Source organism: Rhinatrema bivittatum, chromosome 2, assembly GCF_901001135.1.
Source record: "Rhinatrema bivittatum chromosome 2, aRhiBiv1.1, whole genome shotgun sequence".
Taxonomy (NCBI): domain Eukaryota; kingdom Metazoa; phylum Chordata; class Amphibia; order Gymnophiona; family Rhinatrematidae; genus Rhinatrema; species Rhinatrema bivittatum.
This window is the reverse complement of record NC_042616.1, coordinates 556233274-556252397: the sequence shown is the minus strand read 5'-3', so window position 1 is coordinate 556252397 and position 19124 is coordinate 556233274. Positions and strand designations below refer to the sequence as shown.

At 46.4% G+C, this 19124-nt stretch overlaps 1 protein-coding gene across 4 annotated transcripts in view; it reads right to left on the bottom strand.

Annotated features, from left to right (window-relative positions):
- TMX3 (thioredoxin related transmembrane protein 3) overlaps positions 1-19124 on the bottom strand; it is a 306294-nt gene that overhangs the window by 105389 nt on the left and 181781 nt on the right. For all 4 annotated transcript variants that reach the window (XM_029590913.1, XM_029590914.1, XM_029590912.1 and 1 more), the window contains exon 10: positions 3754-3852. In XM_029590913.1, coding sequence (XP_029446773.1) covers positions 3754-3852 — 99 coding nt within the window. The remainder of the gene's footprint in view (positions 1-3753; positions 3853-19124) is intronic.

The window sequence follows — 19124 nt, the reverse complement described above, 5'->3', positions numbered from 1 at the left end:
TGCTCTGTCCCCGGAGGGAGTTCCCCTTCCTCCAGGGGTTCTGATTCCTCATCTGAGTTGTCTGTGTCCCCGAAGGTGGGGCTTCTGGGTGTTGGAATCGCTTCCCTGGGCATAGAGGGTCCCGGGATGTTGAGGTCCTCTGGTGGAGGTTGTGGCCATATTATCGGAGGCCCCGGTTGCATGTGGACGAAGGTATGCAGGCCTTTGACGAATTCCAGAAAACAACAAGGTAGGCAATCTAAAAAAGCCGTGAGGAAACACAAACGAGGTAGATGCTCCCGGGACCCCCAGGGACTTTAGTGTGAGAATATCCTTGACAAAAGACAGGGAGGCTGGAAAGCAGTAAGAGTATTGCTTGGCATAGAAAGAGCCCCTGAGGCAGCCACTGGGAAGTGGCGAAACTCGGCCTGAGTCTGGCGTTCCTTGTTGATTTTATACATCTCCACCCAATAAAGAATTTGAAAAGGACCTTTGAAAAATTCCACCCAGGAGATAGATGCTGGGTCTAAATTAAGAGGCGCTGTGTCCCTGGGGAGCCCCGTTTGAGGGTCCCGCTGGGAGACGCTAGGTCTGGCGTACTGTTCGAGAAGCTGGAACCTGGAACCAGCTGGGGATGGCCATGGGCTGGATCCCTCAGGGCCTCCTCGCATGGTATACACAGGGTCGTGGCCTCCTCATGCGGTGCAGTTCTAATGTGGCATGATGGGCAAAGGCTCGCCTCTGTGCGCACGGATCGGAACGGAGGACAGGGCGGCGAACAGATCAAAATAGTGACGGTGATCACGCGGACAAATTGGTGACCACCTCGGAGGGTCTCCACGTGGGAGGACCCTCGGATCTGACCGGGGTCTAGCCCTGCTAGGGCAGATCAACCCGGTGGCACTGGTTCCGGCTGGTGACCTGTGCGACTCCTCGAGTTTCGGAGACCGGAATCTTTTAAATAGCTTTCTACCTTACCTTTGTCTTGGTGCTTCCCGGTCTCATTCCGGGCAGTCTCCGGCTGCGGAGGGAGAGGGAAATACCTTCACCGCTGCGCTCAAAGTTGTACCCGCTGCCTCTCAGCCTCACCCGATGTCAGGGGCTAGGTCCCCGCCGAAGGTCGGCCACCGGACCGAGGCTTACCTCCGAGGGATTGCGGAAATCACCTCGAGAATTCTCAACTGGGGGAGGGACCCAATGGGTGTCACCGCAAGAGAGCGGGGTTTGTTTGTAGAGGTAAGATTTCTTCTTGTTTTGGTTTTCTTTGCTAAATTATTCTAACGCTGTGCTAGCGTGCATAGAGTCCCGAACTGCTATAGAGACGGAAAATACTGAAGAGCTGCACTTCTTGCAGGGGTATATGTACTAGGGCTGACGTCAGATTGAAATCTGATCCGTCTCCAACTACTATCAGGAGTACACTATACCCATTGGTCCTGAGTCCATCTGCTACATGCTAGAAAAACATAAGATAAGAGGTAATCAATAATGAAAAAAAAAAGAGAAAGACAGGGTACACGTCTATTCTAAACTTTGGATGAAAAAAGACTAAGGGGTTCACAAAGCATCTCTCACACATACTTAGTAGAGCAAAAGCTCTATGAGCTAAGACAGAAAGGTCCATTTGGTGCCATTGGATGACATCACATGTGTGTCATTCCTAATTCAGACCTGCTTATCGATGGAGAATATTCATGCTTGTTCTCAAAGAAAGCACTATTAACAACTATAATGCATTGCATTTTTGAAGAACCGGCATCCAAAACTATATAATACTAACTTATTTATTTAGATTTATATTCCGCTTTTCACACTTTTTCAGCGTTTCAAAGTGGATTACATACAGGCACTGTAGGTGTTTCCCTATCCCCGGAGGGCTTACAATCTAAGTTTGTACCTGAGGCAATGGAGGGTAAAGTGACTTGCCCAAGGAGAGATAGCGGGACTCGAACCCTGATCTCCTGGTTCATAGTCCACTGCTCTAACCACTAGGCTACTCCTCCACTCATTTTTGTGTTTATCACCAACTCCAGAAGGGCATTCCAGGCATCCACCACTCTTTCTATGAAAAAAATATTTATTTTATTTTAATTTTTTTCTATACCGGCATTCGTGAGAGTATCACATCATGCCGGTTTACAATAAACAGGGGAGTGATAAAAGTTACAGTGAACGAAATAACAGGTGCTGAACGAAATGTTTCTCAATCTACCACGCTGTACTGTGGAAACTACTCCAGTGACCATTAAACTTTTTCAAAACATTAAAAATTAAAAATTAATTTCATAATTCAAATGAGAATTATATACTGTATTTAGCAACATTAAGTGAGGTCATTTTCTATCAGGTAACTAAGCAAAGGGCTTTCTCTTCTGTAACCCCTACCCTCTTGAAGCTGTTATCTCAAGCCTTTTGGTCAATTACAGATTATACTGTAGTACCTTTTGAAAAATGCATAAATCCTGGTTGTTTACTAAGGCCTCTGAATAACTTAGAGCTTTCATTCGGGCAGATACAGTAAAAACGCGGGAGAGCGGGCGAACCCTGGCGTGAGCACAGGCCACTCTCCTGTGCGCACGATACAGTATCTTAATTTATTTAAATTAGGCCCGGTGGTAAAAAGAGGCGCTAGGGACACTAGTGCGTTCCTAGCGCTTCTTTTTTAATGGAAGCGGCGGCTGTCAGCGGGTTTGACAGCCGACGCTCAATTTTGCCGGCGTCGGTTCTCGAACCCGCTGACAGCCACGGGCTTGGAAACCGGACTCCGGCAAAATCGAGCATCCGGTTTTTGACCCGACAGCTGCAGGCCCATTTAAATTTTTTTTTTTTAAATTGTTTTACTTTTTTAAACTTTCGGGACCTCCGACTTAATATCGCCATGATATTAAGTTGGAGGGTGCACAGAAAAGCGGTTTTTACTGCTTTTCTGTGCACTTTCCCGGTGCCCGGAGAAATTAGCGCCTACCTTTGGGAAGGCGCTAATTTCTGAAAGCAAAATGTGCGGCTTAGCTGCACATTTTGCTTTCTGAATCACGCGGGAATACCTAATAGGGCCATCAATATGCATTTGCATGTTGCGGGCGCTATTAGGTTCGGGGGTAATAGTGCGTCCAAATGCCGGCTAACAGTGCGCTCCGTCGGCGCACTGTACTGTATCGGCCCGATTGAATTTATGCTGCTTGTCATTCTCTTGTTTGCTAAATATTGTTTGTGTTCACTTTTGTACATCGCCTTGTAGCCTCTCAGGAGAGGCTGTTAATAAATTTAAAAACAAATTAAATAAATAAATCATACACTATTAAACAAACATTGGCCATCCATCTCTGGAATCAATTACTATTGGAGGCCAGAGCAACACATGGTTGGGCATTTCAAAAGTTAGCAAAAACTTGGTTGTTTATGTTAGCCTTCAGCTAATTCTCATACCTATTTATTATTTTGTAATAGTTGGGGGTTGCTATGTATTAGCAAGTTTATCTTTGTATGGCTGTTACCATATTTTATGGCTACGATAGATGATATACAGGCTTATCAGTATACTAACATAATGAGGTCTTATATTAGAAGTTAAAGTTCTATTTATGAATATTTTATATTGTATATGAACACACAGATTGTCTATTTTATATATATGCCGAATATATGTATGAAGTATTTTTACTGATTCCTGTTCAGAGTGCCTTTGCTAAACAAGTGAGTTATGTCTAATTTAATAAAAACTCATATACAGCAGGTACTATACTGTGTGAACATCAAAACCAAGTGAAACTTTACCTGTATCTCCAAGTTCATACAAGGTGAAACCATCAACATTAAGATATCCTTGAAATCTCTCTCTATTTATCCAAGATGATAGGCTTCCATCTTCATATTCTGCAAGAAAATGCGAGAAGACACCTAATATAATAATAAACTGAAGCAAAGACGTCCAGAATGAAAAACTGCTGAGATCTATATGTCTGTTTATATTAGTATGTGAAAAACAGAGTGTGTATATCTAATATATTTAGAAAACGAAAGTAAAGAACAGCACACAACCAAAGAGCACAGACTTTAAGACTTTTCAAAGTGTGGCAATAGCCCTGATCTTTTAATATACAAGATCATTCTTTGTTCATATATTGTGTGTGTGTATATATATATATATATATATATATATATATATATACATACACACAACCGTGTCTGTGTCCTCAGACAACCGTATCTGTGTCCTCATTTTCTACATTATGAAGCTAGTTGCAAATGTCCCTTAAACTCAGATAGGAAAAAACACACAAAATGTAGAACAGCTTCTTTCTATTCTACAACTTTTCTTTATTCCAGATTATAAGTATTCTAGAATTATTCACATCTTTGTTGCTTGCCTTTGGTCATCATGGGCCCAAAATTGAAAGTTGGCCGTTTAAGTAATTTACCGGGTCATTCATCAAAATGTGTTAAGGCCCGAACACACATTAACTGGTTCTAATGTATGCGATAAATAAAGTAACGCAAGTTAGCATGCAAACTTTACATTTGTTATGCAAGTGGGAGGAGTTAATGCAAATTGCGTTCTTCTACCGCAGAATGCGGTAGATTAGCGCACAGTAACAGGATTTAACAACATAAATAACTACATCTTTTGTTTGCGATACAGAGAGAAAAACTTTTTATTGCTTGACCACAGCCGTTAGCACATATCGCAGCAATTATCTTGCGCGATATAAAAGATATTCTATCAGATACACCTATCAGGCCCTCCTGGCCCAATAAAAACAGCTGTTTGTACCTGATCTGTCTTCCTAAACCCATAATGTTTATGGCAAGTTTACTTATTGGGGGATACTGGATGTTTCAGAAGGTTTGCCACAGACAACAACCACAAGCACAGGCAAGGGTAGTTTTTACTCCTCCTAGAGAAGTCCCTGCACCGGAGGCGTGCCGGGTCCCTGCCATGGTCGGGGCCCGCAACAGTGCATGGCATGCAGGTAGCCAGAGTGGAGGAGATACAGGGAGTGCATCTTTCTTCCTAGAGCCTCATTGCTGGGCATGCCAGAGGATTATGTGGTTAGTAGGTATTGCCTCAACTCTCGGGCTATCCTGAAATTATATGAAGAAATCCGCGGGGATCTGGATCTGGTCACAGAAAGGACCCATGCTGTGCCGGGCTTCACCAAACTATTGGCCACCCTCCATTTCACAGCAACTGGCTCCTTCCAAATAACAGTAGGGGTCATGGGGGGGAATGTCCCAAACCACTTTTCCCTGCTGTCTGGACCAGGTCATAACAGCTGTATCTGACAAAATTAATCGTTACATAGCATTTCCTCGGGACAGGGAGACTTGATGGACTTGAAGAGAGTCTTTTATGCCTTCGCAAACTTTCCTGATATTCTGGGAGCTATCGACTGCATTTACATGGCCATCATCCTACCCCTTGACAGGGAGGAGATCTTCCGCAACAGAAAGCTCTTCCACTCCATCAATGTGCAAGTGGTCTGTGACGCTCAAATGCGCATCCTCGACACGGTGGGCAGGTATCCGGGAGCCACACACGAATCCTTTATACTTGGGCAATAGGGCCTCTATGAAAATTTTGAGGACGGCTTCTATGGTGACAGTTGGCTCGTAGGTAAGAGAGATGCTTCTCTCTCTATTCCATCTCTGGCTATGTGTTTGTGATGGAGGTGGTGGTGGGGGGGGGGGGGGGGGGGGGGGGAAGAGAGAGAATTGTAAAAGCATCGCTGAAATGTCAAGTGGCTTGTACAGTACGCCCAGGGCTGCCTTTTTCTCCCCATGCTGCCAGAGGCCTGCTAATCTTTGAGAGAAAGCAATGCACTTTCCATAAGGCTCGATGAGTGCGCAGGCACTATATACTTTCTATGTGTTCACTTTAAAAAATGGCCTGTCCTCTTCTCCCATTTGGAGCAGTTGAAATCTCACTGGTTAATCACAAGTTCAAGTGTCCACACTGCTGGTACTGCCAGATCATGTGTCACCTGTTAGTGATGGGTAAGCTAGGATGTCAGGCACAGTTTGTCTTGGCCATCACACAGCTAAATCAGAAGCAGTGGCCTGGGCAGTTTGAGGGCCAGGTATATTCCCTGTATCAGGGTTCACAAACTGGCATCTCTGGAAAACATACTGCAGAGCAGGCAGGGGCTTGCCCAATTATACCATGAGGTAGCAGTTTTTCTGCTAGAACAAGAGTGGCAGCTCCTATGTATTGCCTCAGGGTTGGCTGACTGCTATGAAAGAGTAGGCTTAGTGTGGTTGCAAGGGGCTGCCACGCATTTGGTGAAATCCCCAAATACCATTTATTAGTCCGGAAGATCTGACCTGGAATTGGCTACTGCTATCCTGGACAAAGATTGTCTCAGAAAAATGTGGCCTGCATTTAGATTAGGGAAATAGGCTTTTAAGGCTCAGGCTAAGCTACAGGCTAGCTTCTACCGTCTTATAGCATGCTGTGGTCTGGCAGCCAGATCTCAAAGTGACTGTGCTGTGATTGATGCCCTAAATCTGTATTTGGTGCAGGAGATTCTAGCTACAATTGCAGGACCTGGCTTCTTACCCCGTTGCTATTTTCAACAGGCCGGCGCAGACGAGCTGCAACGAGGCCTTATGTTCTACCTGCTGTGTCACAGAACACACCTTTGGAGTTCTCAAAAGTAGATTTCGCTGTTTGGACAAAATGGGTGGAGCTTTAATGTATGCCCCACCCAAAGTAGGAGATATAGTACTGGCCCGCTTTGTATTCCATAATATCGCTGTCCTCCGGGCTGAACTGCAAGGTCCTAAGATGAATGCACCCTACTGCCTGAGGAGATGCCACTTCCACTTCCGGAGAGGTGTCCTCTCTTTCCTTGCTCTAGCTCCTCTCTCCCCTCCCCTCCCCCCCCACCCCACCCTCTCTGTCTATCCCTAGCCTGTCATCTTCCTCTCACCAGACTCACCTGCCTAGCCCCTTCCCCCCTCCTATACCTAGCCCCTCCCTATCTCTATTCCTGTCCCTACTCCTTCCCCTAGCACTCCTTCCCTTGCCCTCCCATCCCCTCATGCCTCGCCTCTTCTCTCTCCCCCTGCCTCTCATGCTCCATCCTCTCCACTCACCACACCTCCTCTACCTCACCACCACAGACAAACAGGACAAACTGACAAAAACTAACTCCAAAGAAAACAAAAGACCAAGGTACAGGGAAACATATAACAGAACACAAAACACTGCATTCAGAAATCACTAGGTAAACTCCTACTCCAACTATCCAACAACTCACCTCCTCCCCACTCTCTACAACGCCTGACACATCCTCAAAGAGGCAGCTACAGGAACCCAGTATATATTAAAAGGAATGTTGCGCGCTGCATACGGCGTGCGACAAGCTGATGCAGAACGCTGTGTGTGCTGATGAAATGTGAAAATTTCTTATGCAATGCGATACATGAAATTAGCCTATCCACGCCCATTTTTTTTTTAACTCACACGCACTATTTCTGATATATATATATATATAGCATTTTGATGAATCTAGGCCTTAGCTGAATATGACTTATGTGGCTACGTTACAAAGGATATTCAGTGGCATAGTTAAATTCTAGAATCTAGCTGGATAAGTGCCCAAATTTTCACTTGGTTGTTCGGATAACTTTTGAGTTATCCAGCTAAATGCTTTTGAATAAGGACCTCTAGGGGTCCTCTGAGTTTATCCCATGATTTTTTGAAGTCTATCACTGTCCTTGTCATGACCACCTACTCCAGGAAAGCATTCCAGGCATCCACCACGCTCTCTGTAAAAGCTTTGGAATTCCAGAGAGTACTCCTCTCGAATGATAGTTAGGACCAACTTGTCCAATGCTATCTCGACCCATCTTTGGTAGAAGAGGACAAGTCTGCCCTCTATGTCTTCTTCCTGTGGATGGGTCTGCGTCTTCTCATTGTGGGGTATGGCCAGAGCCTGCTCCTGAGCCTGCTCCCCTCTTAATGTGCCTGTTCCAAAAGGAACGAGACCTTCCTGAAGTGCGAGGTGCTTGGGACTGTGTGTTCTTGTAAGGTCTAAAACGCTGCAATCCTCTACCCTTAGTTCTTCTGGGGGAGGAGCTGATATGTTCATTTGTTCCTGTCTTCAGGTAGTCAGGGTACTGGAGATTCACCCCATTTGCTGGCTAACTTTTCCAGTTCGCTCCCGAACAGGAGAGATCCTTTAAAGGGCATTCTCGTGAAGTTCGCTTTGGATGTCGCATCAGCCAACCAATTCCGGAGCCATAGTTGTCTTCCTGGGCGCCACTGCCACAGCGAGACCCCTGACTGAGGTGCGCACGAGGTCCGAGGTAGCATCGGCGAGGAAGGAAACGCAGGCTCCATCGTTTCTCCAGGCGTGGTTGCATCTCTGGAGAGGAGCAAACAGGAACGTGCCACCAATGTGCAGCAGGAAGCAATCTGTAGCCATTGTTGATACATCAAAGGACTGCTTAAGGATGGCTTCCAGCCTTGTCCTGGGTGTCCTTCAGTGTCGCTCCTCCCTCCACAGGGATCATAGTGCGCTTTGAGATTGCATAGATCATAGCGTCCACTTTAGGGAAGCGAAGGAGTTTCTTAGCCGTGGGTTCCAGCGGATATAGGGCTTCTAGGGCCCGCCCCCCTTCGAAGCTGGCCTCTGGAGCATTTCATTCCAGGTCAATCAGTTCCTTGACGGGCAGCAACATAGGAAAGTAGCATGAGGCCTTATGGAGGTACACCAAAATGGGGTGGTTCTTTGGTTCCATTATAGGATCAGTGCCTGGAAGACCCAGTGTCTTCAGAGTCTGGGACACGAGGACGGGTAATTCGTCCTTGTGGAAGAATCTGAGCATGGTTTGGTATGGCTCCATCCCTGGGGCAATTTCTCCTTCTTCCAGGCAGAGTTTCCTCTTCTGAGGTGTCTGGATCCCCATCAGGGAGGTTCTTGGTTAGGAGAGGCACGTCTCGAGGAACTCGGGAGGTGCCAGGAAGAGCTTGTGCTTCCGGCAGTGGTTGAGTTGGGTGCACAGCAGGGGCTGGTTGTGCCTGGACAAAGGTTTGCAGCCCTTTAAAAAATTCCACCCAGGAGAAGGTTCCTGGGTCCATGTTGATCCCAGGAGGGGTTGTAGTGGAAGCACTGGAGGTACTTTCCTGTGGGGGCGCAGAGTTGGAAATACTTAGGTCTGGGGTGCCATCATCAATGGTTGCGGACCCCTCTCCTGGCTGTAGGGGGTCTTGATTTGGTTCTCCCTGGGCCTGTTCGCACTGCTGACATAGGAGGAATTCCAATTCAGGCTGCGCGGCTCTTAAATGACAGGCTGGGCAAAGGAAGTGTCCCTTGGCCTTCTTGGGTGGGGGTGCCATTGTTTGTGCACGTGTAGAGCTTAAAACTCGTTCTTGCGTGGAGGTTTGCGAACGGATACGCTTAAATGTGTGCGCCAGATGCCCAGAAGTTGTGCGCACGGACTATGGACTTTGTGCGCGCGACACAGTTATGCGTGCAGCTGTCCATGCCGCTGTGTGCACAGCTCAGATGTGCACTCAGTTAAGTGTGTGCCTTTACGGGCACGTTCAAGTTAGGTGCCTCGGCCCTCCAGCCTGCCCCGCGCATACCGGTCGAGGGGGGGAAATGGTGCCGAAGACCCCGAAGGCAAAATGGCGACCCCCCCCCCCCCCCCCGGAGGGTCTCCACTTGTGTGGACTCTTGCACCAAATCGGGGCCTAGCCAAACGAGGCCTGCTCAACCCGATTTTAAACCTAGTCGGAAGGAAGATCAGTACGGCTATTCGACCCTTGGAGACCGGAGACTTAAAAGATTTCTACCTTACCTGGTCTCGGCGCTTACCGGTCACATGCCAGGTGGTCTCCAGCTGCGGGGGAGAGGGGAATACCTTCACCGCCGCACTCGAATCTGCTCCCGCTGCCTTTCAGCCACCCTGGGGGCTAAGTCAACGCCGGGAATCGGCTGCTGGACCAAGGCTCACTCACCTCTGAGGGATATCGAAATCAGCTCAGGAAAGTCTCAACTGTGGGAGGGACAGTTAGGTTTCACCGCAGGAGAAGTGAGGCTCTCTTCTTAACAGGTAAATTTTCTTTCTTCTTTGTTGTAAATGTTACACTATTCTCTTTTGGATAGTGTCCACATCTGCTATGGAGACGGAGAAATACTGAAGAGCTAAGCTTGCTGCACAGGTATATGTAGGGTGACGTCAGCTTTGAAATCTGACTCAGTCTCCCATCTGCTATCAGGAGAGCACAATAGCCATTGGTCCTGAGTCCATCTGGCTATACGCTAGGAAATTGTATATTGTATGTAATATAAAGGATAAGGTTCCAGGTCCAATTCTACCGGCTGAAGACGTAGAATGCTAACTTCTGAGAGCCAAGGTGGAATAGTACAAACTGCTGATGCTAATGAAAAAAGCCAAGAGCAACATATTTTGCTGAAACTTCTAAAAAAAATCCAAAAAACCAACAAAACTGTCTATAACTCCTGTGAGCATTCAGATACTGGAAGACCACTCCAGTTTTTCTCCTCTTTTACCAAATCAATGGGAGACATCTTTTTGTGAAGCTAAAAAGATATTTTGGGTAGAAGGTCACAGTAAATCCATCCAGAGTGCATGCAACATTACCCATGATCAACAGAGATGAAATTATTTTATTTAGATTTATATTCTGCTTTTCATCATTCCAAAACTGATTACATCACTCATTATTGTTGGAGACCCACTGTTGTAAAGTATAAGACATTAAACATTCCCATTCATTGGGTGTCCACAATAGAAATCTCACTTTGTGGTGCGATGTATATGTATGACAAAGAGATCTTCTATAATAAAGAAACAATTTAATTTTTTTTAAAATTTTTTGAATGACCATCATACTTTTATAACACAGGTACCAGCACATGCAAAATTGCTTTATGTACCCTTTTGAGATACAGGGATTATTGTGAAAGCCTCTTATGTGCTAACAATTATAATCATCAGTCATTCATGTTGTACTACTGAAATACATTGCATGAACATAATATGCACTACATTATGTGTGCTATTATGTGTGCTCAAGTGATGAAAAGGTACTGGAAGATATAACTTCAGAGAGTCCTTTCTTTTTAGCCTGACACTGCAATATTTCGGAAGGTGTAATTGCCTTCCTTCTTCAGGGGAAATATGAGTGTTCAAGTGGAGAACACTAAAGCCCGATATTCTGTGAAAATAAAAATGCAGAAACATATTGCTTATAGTATAAGAAGAATTGTCTCAGTACACTTCTTAAAAACGATATTGAATCTATTAGAAGAACTGGAGAGGTTAAGTGATTCATGAGGAACCATGTAATTACTATAAAAATAAAAACATGCAACTCATAAAATATAACTAGGAATAACAAATGATTTTCTTCTAAAAGAGAGGACAGAGTAAGACTCAAAGCAAGTCCACTAAAGTGAAGTGAAAAGAGGTAACGTGTGAGACTGGTGAAAACTGAAGAAAAGTCAAAAAGTACCCCGGAGCGGTGTGAACAATGCTGTGCAGCTTAGGGGTAGATTTTTAAAGAAGCATGCGCGTTCCCTGGCGCACACACATGGACACACTGATTTTGTAACATGTGCACACAGACGTGCGCATTTTTAAAAATTGTTGGGCCACATGCGCGCCGGATTTTGTAATCCACATGAGTATCTTGCTATGAGTCTTACTCTGTCCTCTCTTTTAGAAGAAAATCATTTGGTATTTATATTTTATATAATACTTCATTAGTACAACATGAATGACTGAATTATAATTGTTAGCACACAAGGAGCTTTCACAATAGTCCCTGTATCTGAAAAGGGTACATAAAGCAGTTTTGCATGTGCTGGTACCTATGCTGAAAGTATGATGGTCATTCAAAAAATAAAAAAAAAATTTAATTGCTTCTTTATTATAGAAAGATCTCTTTATCACACATCTACATCGCACCATAAAGTGAGATTTCTATTGTGGACACCCAAAGAATGGGCATGTGCCCACAAATGTTCATCACAATGGACACAGAATGGCTAGTGGGACAGTGGGATAACAGGAAAGAGAGAAGAAAAATGAAAACTGAAATAAAATGAGAAAAGATAAATAGAAAAAAGTAAAGAAAGAATACAATAAACTATCCCCAGGCACATAGGAAATTATATAAAAAAAACCTTTACACAATCATATGAAATTTTACTATATAAATTAATATAGCAAATGTTGCTTACCTGATGTAACAGGTGCTCTCACAGGACAGCAGGATGTTAGTCCTCACAAATGGGTGACATCGAGGATGGAGCCCACCACGGAAAACTTCTGTCAAAGTTTAAACAGAACTTTGACTGGCCCCTACTGGGCATGCCCAGCAAGGCACTGACCCTGCAGCCAGCAGGGGTCTCCCTTCAGTCTGATTTTCAAAGCTACAGGCAGTGCCTAGAAAGTAAAAATAAAACGAACCCAACACCGCGGGGAGGCGGGCGGGTTTCGTGAGGACTAACATCCTGCTGTCCTGTGAGAACACCTGTTACATCAGGTAAGCAACATTTGCTTTCTCACAGGACAAGCAGGATGGTTGTCCTCACAAATGGGTGAGTACCGAGCTGAGGATGTCCCGACTTGCACCAAATGTACCCAACGGCGTGCAGCAGGCACAACAACTGAGGAGAAATTTGGGAAAGGGCATCCGCACCCTACCGGGTAGGTGGAAGGGTGTTGGTACATCAGGTTGGAAAAAGGTTACGCAAGACAGACTGGCCGAAGATGGAGTCCTGTCTTCCAGCCTTGTCCAAACAATAATGGGCTGCAAAAGTATGGAGAGAACTCCAGGTTGCAGCTTTGCAGATGTCAGGAAGCGGCACCGATCGAAGGTGTGCCACTGACGTCGCCATGGCCCTCACAGAGTGTGCTTTAACACGGTCTTGAAAAGGAATGCCAGCTTGCTCATAGCAAAAAGAAATGCAGTCCGCCAACCAGGAAGAAAGAGCCTGCTTACCCACAGGTTGTCCCAACTTATTAGGATGGAAAGAGACGAATAATTGAGTGCTCTTCCTGTGGGAAACTGTACGGTCTAGGTAAAAAGCTAGAGCCCGTTTACAGTCTAGGGTATGCAGGGTCTGCTCTCCAGAGTTGGAGTGGGGCCTGGGAAAAAAGATAGGTAGTACGATAGATTGATTGATATGAAACTCCGAAACTACCTTAGGTAAAAATTTAGGGTGAGTGCGGAGTACCGCCCGGTCCTGCAGGAGCTTAGTGTAAGGCGGATAGGTAACTAGGGCCTGTAATTCACTAACCCTGCGAGCTGAAGTAACAGCCAAAAGGAATAACACTTTCCAAGTGAGATATTTCAAGTCACAGGAGTGCAGAGGTTCGAAAGGAGGTTTCATTAGACGACCAAGAACCAGGTTAAGGTCCCAGGATGGGGCCGGAGGACGCAAGGGTGGCTTTAGATGGAGTAAGCCCTTAAGAAAGCGTGTTACTAGGGGTTGTACTGAAATAGGATTACCCCCAATACCCTTATGGAAGGCGGCTACCGCACTGACATGCATTCTGATAGAAGAGGTTTTAAGACCTGATTCAGAGAGATGCCATAAATAGTCCAAGAATTTGGAGATTGGACAGGAAAGGGGATCAAGGGACTGAGAAGTGCACCATGAAGTGTACCTTTTCCATTTGTATGAGTAAGACTTTCTTGTGGAAGGCTTTCGTGAAGCTATCAGGACCCGAGAAACGGAATCTGAAAGGTTAAATGGTTGAAGGACTAACCTTTCAACATCCATGCCGTCAGGGACAAGGCTTGGAGGTTGGGATGGAGGAGGCATCCGTCGTTTTGAGTGAGCAGATGCGGGTCCTTTCCCAGAGGAATGTGCCTGCGGATGGAGAGATCCTGGAGTATTGGAAACCATACTTGGCGTGGCCAGTAAGGTGCTATCAGGATCATGGTTCCTCCGTCCTGGCGTAGCTTCACGAGAGTCTTTGACACAAGAGGGAGTGGAGGGAATGCATAGAGCAGACCTGTTGTCCACTTGAGGGAGAATGCATCTCTCGGCCGAGAGTGCTGGCTCCGAATGAGAGAGCAGTAATCGTCCACTTTGTGGTTCTGAGGGGACGCAAAGAGGTCTATGCGGGGAGAACCCCACTTGTGAAACAGAGAGGTCGCTACCAGAGGATCGAGTGACCACTCGTGTGGTTGGAAGACACGGCTCAGCTGGTCTGCCAATACATTGTCTACTCCCAGCAGGTAAGTGGCCCTGAGGTACATGGAGTGGGAGAGGGCTTCCGCCCAGATCTGCGCAGCTTCCTGACACAGAAGGAAGGAGCCTGTGCCTCCCTGCTTGTTTATGTACCACATGGCCACTTGGTTGTCCGTCTGGATTAAGATTATCTGATGAAATAGATGATCTTTGAAAGTTCGGAGCGCATAGCGGATTGCTCGAAGTTCCAGGAAATTGATCTGGTGTTCGGCTTCCTGTTTGGACCATAACCCTTGGGTTTGAAAGTCGTCCACATGGGCTCCCCAACCGATGTGAGAAGCGTCGGTGGTTAGGATTACTTGCGGATCCGGTGGAAGAAAAGGTAAGCCCTGAAGGAGGTTGACCTGAGTCGTCCACCAGGTTAAGGATAGGCGCAGCGCTTGTGTGACTGTGACTATGGAGGACAGAGGCTGAAAAGCTTGAGTCCATTGGTGTCGTAGAGTCCATTGTGTTACTCTCATGGCTAGACGGGTCATGGGAGTGACTTGAACCGAGGATGCCATGTGTCCTAGGAGAATGAGGAACTGGCGAGCCGTGGCAGTGTTCTGAGACTGGAGCTGGCGAGCAAGGGATATTAGGGTGTGGACCCTCTGAAGAGGAAGGTAAGCCTTTGCCTGTAAGGTGTCCAAGTCTGCCCCAATGAAGGATAAGGTTTGAGACGGGACTAAGCAAGATTTCTCGTAATTGACAAGAAACCCTAAGGAAAGGAGTGTTTGAATTGTCAATTTTAGGGAGGATTGAGCTATCTGTTGGGTGGAGGCCCTGATAAGCCAATCGTCCAGGTAGGGGTAGACGTGGACACCTTCCTTCCTTAGGAATGCTGCTACCACTACGAGACATTTTGTAAAGACTCGTGGGGCAGAAGCCAGACCGAAAGGTAGGACACGGTATTGATAATGGTCGTGGCCTACTAGAAACCGCAGATATTTGCGATGGGAATGTGTGATCGCAATGTGGGTATAAGCGTCCTTGAGGTCGAGAGAGCACAGCCAATCCCCTCTTTGTAGCAGAGGGAGCAGCGCGCCTAGGGTTACCATTTTGAACTTCTCTTTTTGAAGGTATTTGTTGAGGGCTCGAAGGTCCAAAATGGGACGTAGTCCCCCTGATTTCTTTGGTATTAGGAAGTATCTGGAATAGAATCCCTTGCCTCGTTGAGAGGGAGGAACGGGTTCTATAGCATTTGATTGCAGAAGAAGAGATACTTCCTGTTGTAATTGAGCCAAATGGGTGGATAGACTCCACGCTTGAAGAGGCGGGGAGTCTGCCGGAAGAGTTATGAAGTTGAGGTGGTAACCCTGTGCGATAATTGTTAGCACTCACTGATCTGAGGTGATCTGCAACCAAGGTTGTAGAAAATGGTACAGTCGACCTCCTACAGGAATGTCTGGAAGAGGGGTTTGGCATGTGTTCCCTACCAGGGAGTCAAAAGCCAGCCGCAGGCCCAGGAGGAGGGGCTACAGTAGGCCTTTGTTTCCTAGGCTGACGCGGCTGAGGCCTAGTAGAGGATCGAGCTGGACGAGGCCTGGCCGATGGAGGGTAGTAACGGCGTGGCCGAAAGAACGACTTCTTAGAGTCCTTCTTAAGTGGTTGTTTGGAGGAAACCTCAGACGGAACAGAAGAAAGTTGTTTCAACGTCTCGTGGTGATCTTTCAATTCAGCTACTATTTGCTGAATTTGTTCTCCAAACAAATTGTCCCCTAAGCAGGGTAAATCCGCTAAACGATCCTGGACCTCTGGGCGAAGGTTGGATGACTTTAACCAAGCCCAACGTCTGGCCGAGATGGCAGTAGCTGAAACCTTTGTGGAGGCATCGAAGATGTCATAAGCCATTCTGATCTCGTGCTTCCCCGCTTCAAACCCTTTGTTAAGAAGGGCCTGAAGCTGTGGCTGGTATTGGTCAGGTAATGTGTCAGCAAAATCTTGCATCTGTTTTAGGATGGCTCTGTTATATTGCGTCATGTAGAGTTGATATGAGGCTATGCGAGAAATCAGCATAGCTCCATGGTACACTTTCCGTCCCACACTGTCCAGGAATTTATTGTCCTTGACCGGTGGAGCGGAGGAGTGTGGCTTTAGACGCTTGGCCTTTCTTTGTGCGGACTCAACCACAACAGAGCGATGATCCAGTTGAGGCTTTTGAAAGCCTGGTGCTGACTGGACGAGGTATGTGGAGTCAGCCTTTTTGTTAACTGGTGATACAGATGAAGGAGATTCCCAGTTTTTCTTTAAGAGATCGAGAAACACCTGGTGAATGGGGATGGAAGCGATGATTTTTGGAGCATCCAAAAATTGAAGCAGTTCCATCATCTGGTGTCTGTCATCGGTCTAGGATTGCAGCTGAAAAGGTACAATTTCGGACATCTCCTTTACAAAATTAATAAAGGAGAGATCCTCTGGAGGAGATCTTTTTCTACTCTCTGTAGGAGAAGGCGGTGATGGTAAATCTGTGTCAGAAGATGTATCATCACCCCAGGTATCATAGGGATCACTTGGGGGTTGAAGCCCCGATGGACCTGGTTGAGGATCCAAAGGCATCGAAGGAAACCTTGGAGGAACCGGCGGTACAATCGGTACTGGGAACGGCATCGAGGGTTTCGGTGCTGCCGATGGAGTCGGTGCCGGTCTTGGAACCGATGGAGCCAAAGGATAAATCGGTGGAGATATTCGAGAAGGCACCGATGGGACCACCCCGGAAGGGGGAATCAGGAACAGTGTTTCTCCCGCCGATGAAAATCCAGTCGGAGACGATGGCGCTGTCGGTACTACTGGAATCATCGATGGAAGGGCATGTACAAGTGCCTCCATACATTGTAGTAGCGGTGCCAGCGCTTCCACCAAAGGTTCGGTGGTCGGTTCCTTCCTCGGTGGCGGAGTCGGTGCCGGGGTCGATGCCGGTGGCGGTGCCGGAATCGGTGCCGGAGACGGTGCCAATGGAGGTTGGAATCTTTGCATCGCTTTCTTGATGGCCTCCTGGATCAGCCGGTCCAGTTCTGCCCGGAGACCAGGGGTAACAATACCCGGCTCGACGGGAGAGGGAGGCTGAGGCAGAGCCGGAGGGACCACCGTAACCGGTGGGATCACGGCTCCCACACCCCTAGAGGGTGAGGGTTTCCTCGATGCCTGCGAACGAGACGTGGACGGTGCCAAGTCTGATCGAGGCCTCTTAGTCGGTGGCTCGGCTTGTTCAGAGGTCGATGACTGTGGATCCTCGACAGGCCGAGACTTGTGCCGATGGCGATGCTTGTCCTTCCGGTCTCCTCGCCCATCCGGGGAGGGGACAGGAGTCGACGGCCGAGAAGTCATCGATGGTGGACGGTCACCGGAGGGTTGACGATGGTGGTGCAACTTCGACGGTGCCGGTTCCGATGACGTCGATGCTATCGATGGCGTTGGGGTGGGTGCATGGAAGAGGAGCCCCATCTTCTCCATCCTGGCCTTGCGACCCTTAGGTGTCATTAGGGCACATTTGGTGCAAGTCAGGACATCATGCTCACTACCCAAACACAAAACACAAACCCTATGGGGGTCTGTGATTGACATAGTCCGGGTACAATCCGGGCATCGACGGAACCCCGTCGCCATGGCTTAAGGCCAAATTTAGTCGCGGGCTCGGTAATTGCCAACAGGCCTCAAGGGCCAAATTCGACGGTAGTCGAAGAAAAAAGGCAAAAAACTTACCGGTTTCCGCGGAGGTGACAAAAATTTGTCGAAGGGAGACCCCTGAGGGGCAAATTTTCTTCGGAAAGAAAAATACCGAATTCCTGTCAGGAACGTGGTAAGAGAGCTCCTTTCACCGCGTGGCAACTGCTGCGCGGAAAAAAGAAGACTGAAGGGAGACCCCTGCTGGCTGCAGGGTCAGTGCCTTGCTGGGCATGCCCAGTAGGGGCCAGTCAAAGTTCTGTTTAAACTTTGACAGAAGTTTTCCGTGGTGGGCTCCATCCTCGATGTCACCCATTTGTGAGGACAACCATCCTGCTTGTCCTGTGAGAAAAAGTATATGCAAATTTATGAAAAAATCTACAGAATTTCTTAATTGTTGAGGCATAGTCTATTCAGGAGCTGACAGGAAACTGACAGGTTTATAAAATTGGAAGTGAGTTAGAGGTTCTTTACAAAAGCTTTAAACAGCTATTTGTCTTGAAAAAATAAACAAAGCATGTGTTTAAAGATTTTATCTATTTTAATTGCCAATGGAGTTTTTTAAGGCTTTAAAAGCATGAAATGTGGAGACAGGCTGAGGAAGTGCAATATTATGCACTTAACATGATTTCTGTAACTTCTGCTGGAATCCAGCTAGAATCCACTAGGTATGTGCCCTGCCTGCAAGCTATTAACAGTTTAAGGACTAACATTTTGTTTATTAATCTTGTGTTTTCTCTGCTAGACTTGCAGGTAGAAAAAATGAGTTGATCTGTTGTCACTGTTTGTTAACCCAATGATCACACTGTTTCGTTTTCTATCATTACCAGTCATCCTTAGGGGAAATCCAATTTAGTCCCACCCATAAGAAATAAAACCTGTTGATGATGTATGGTACAGATTATTTCGATTTAGCAACTAAGACTGCAGATAAATCCCTTCCACAGATAGAAGATTTGGAAAAACAAGATACAACTTATTTTACCGCTTTCATCTATGATGTTTCTGGTTTCACTATTAATTTGGTAAGTAATTAATGACATGTAAAAATAATTACAGTGTATGAATAATTACTGCATTATAAAAGCTTTCTTGTGTTCTTCAGGGTTTAGTTTAAGAAGTTGATCATGTCAAAGATAATTAGATTACACAGAATTATTAAATACAAATAAACTAACTGAAATAGTAATAAGTCATAAGATAATCTACAAATCAATGTCATTCTATCTGACTTTACACATCATACGGTAGTTATCAGCTTTCCCC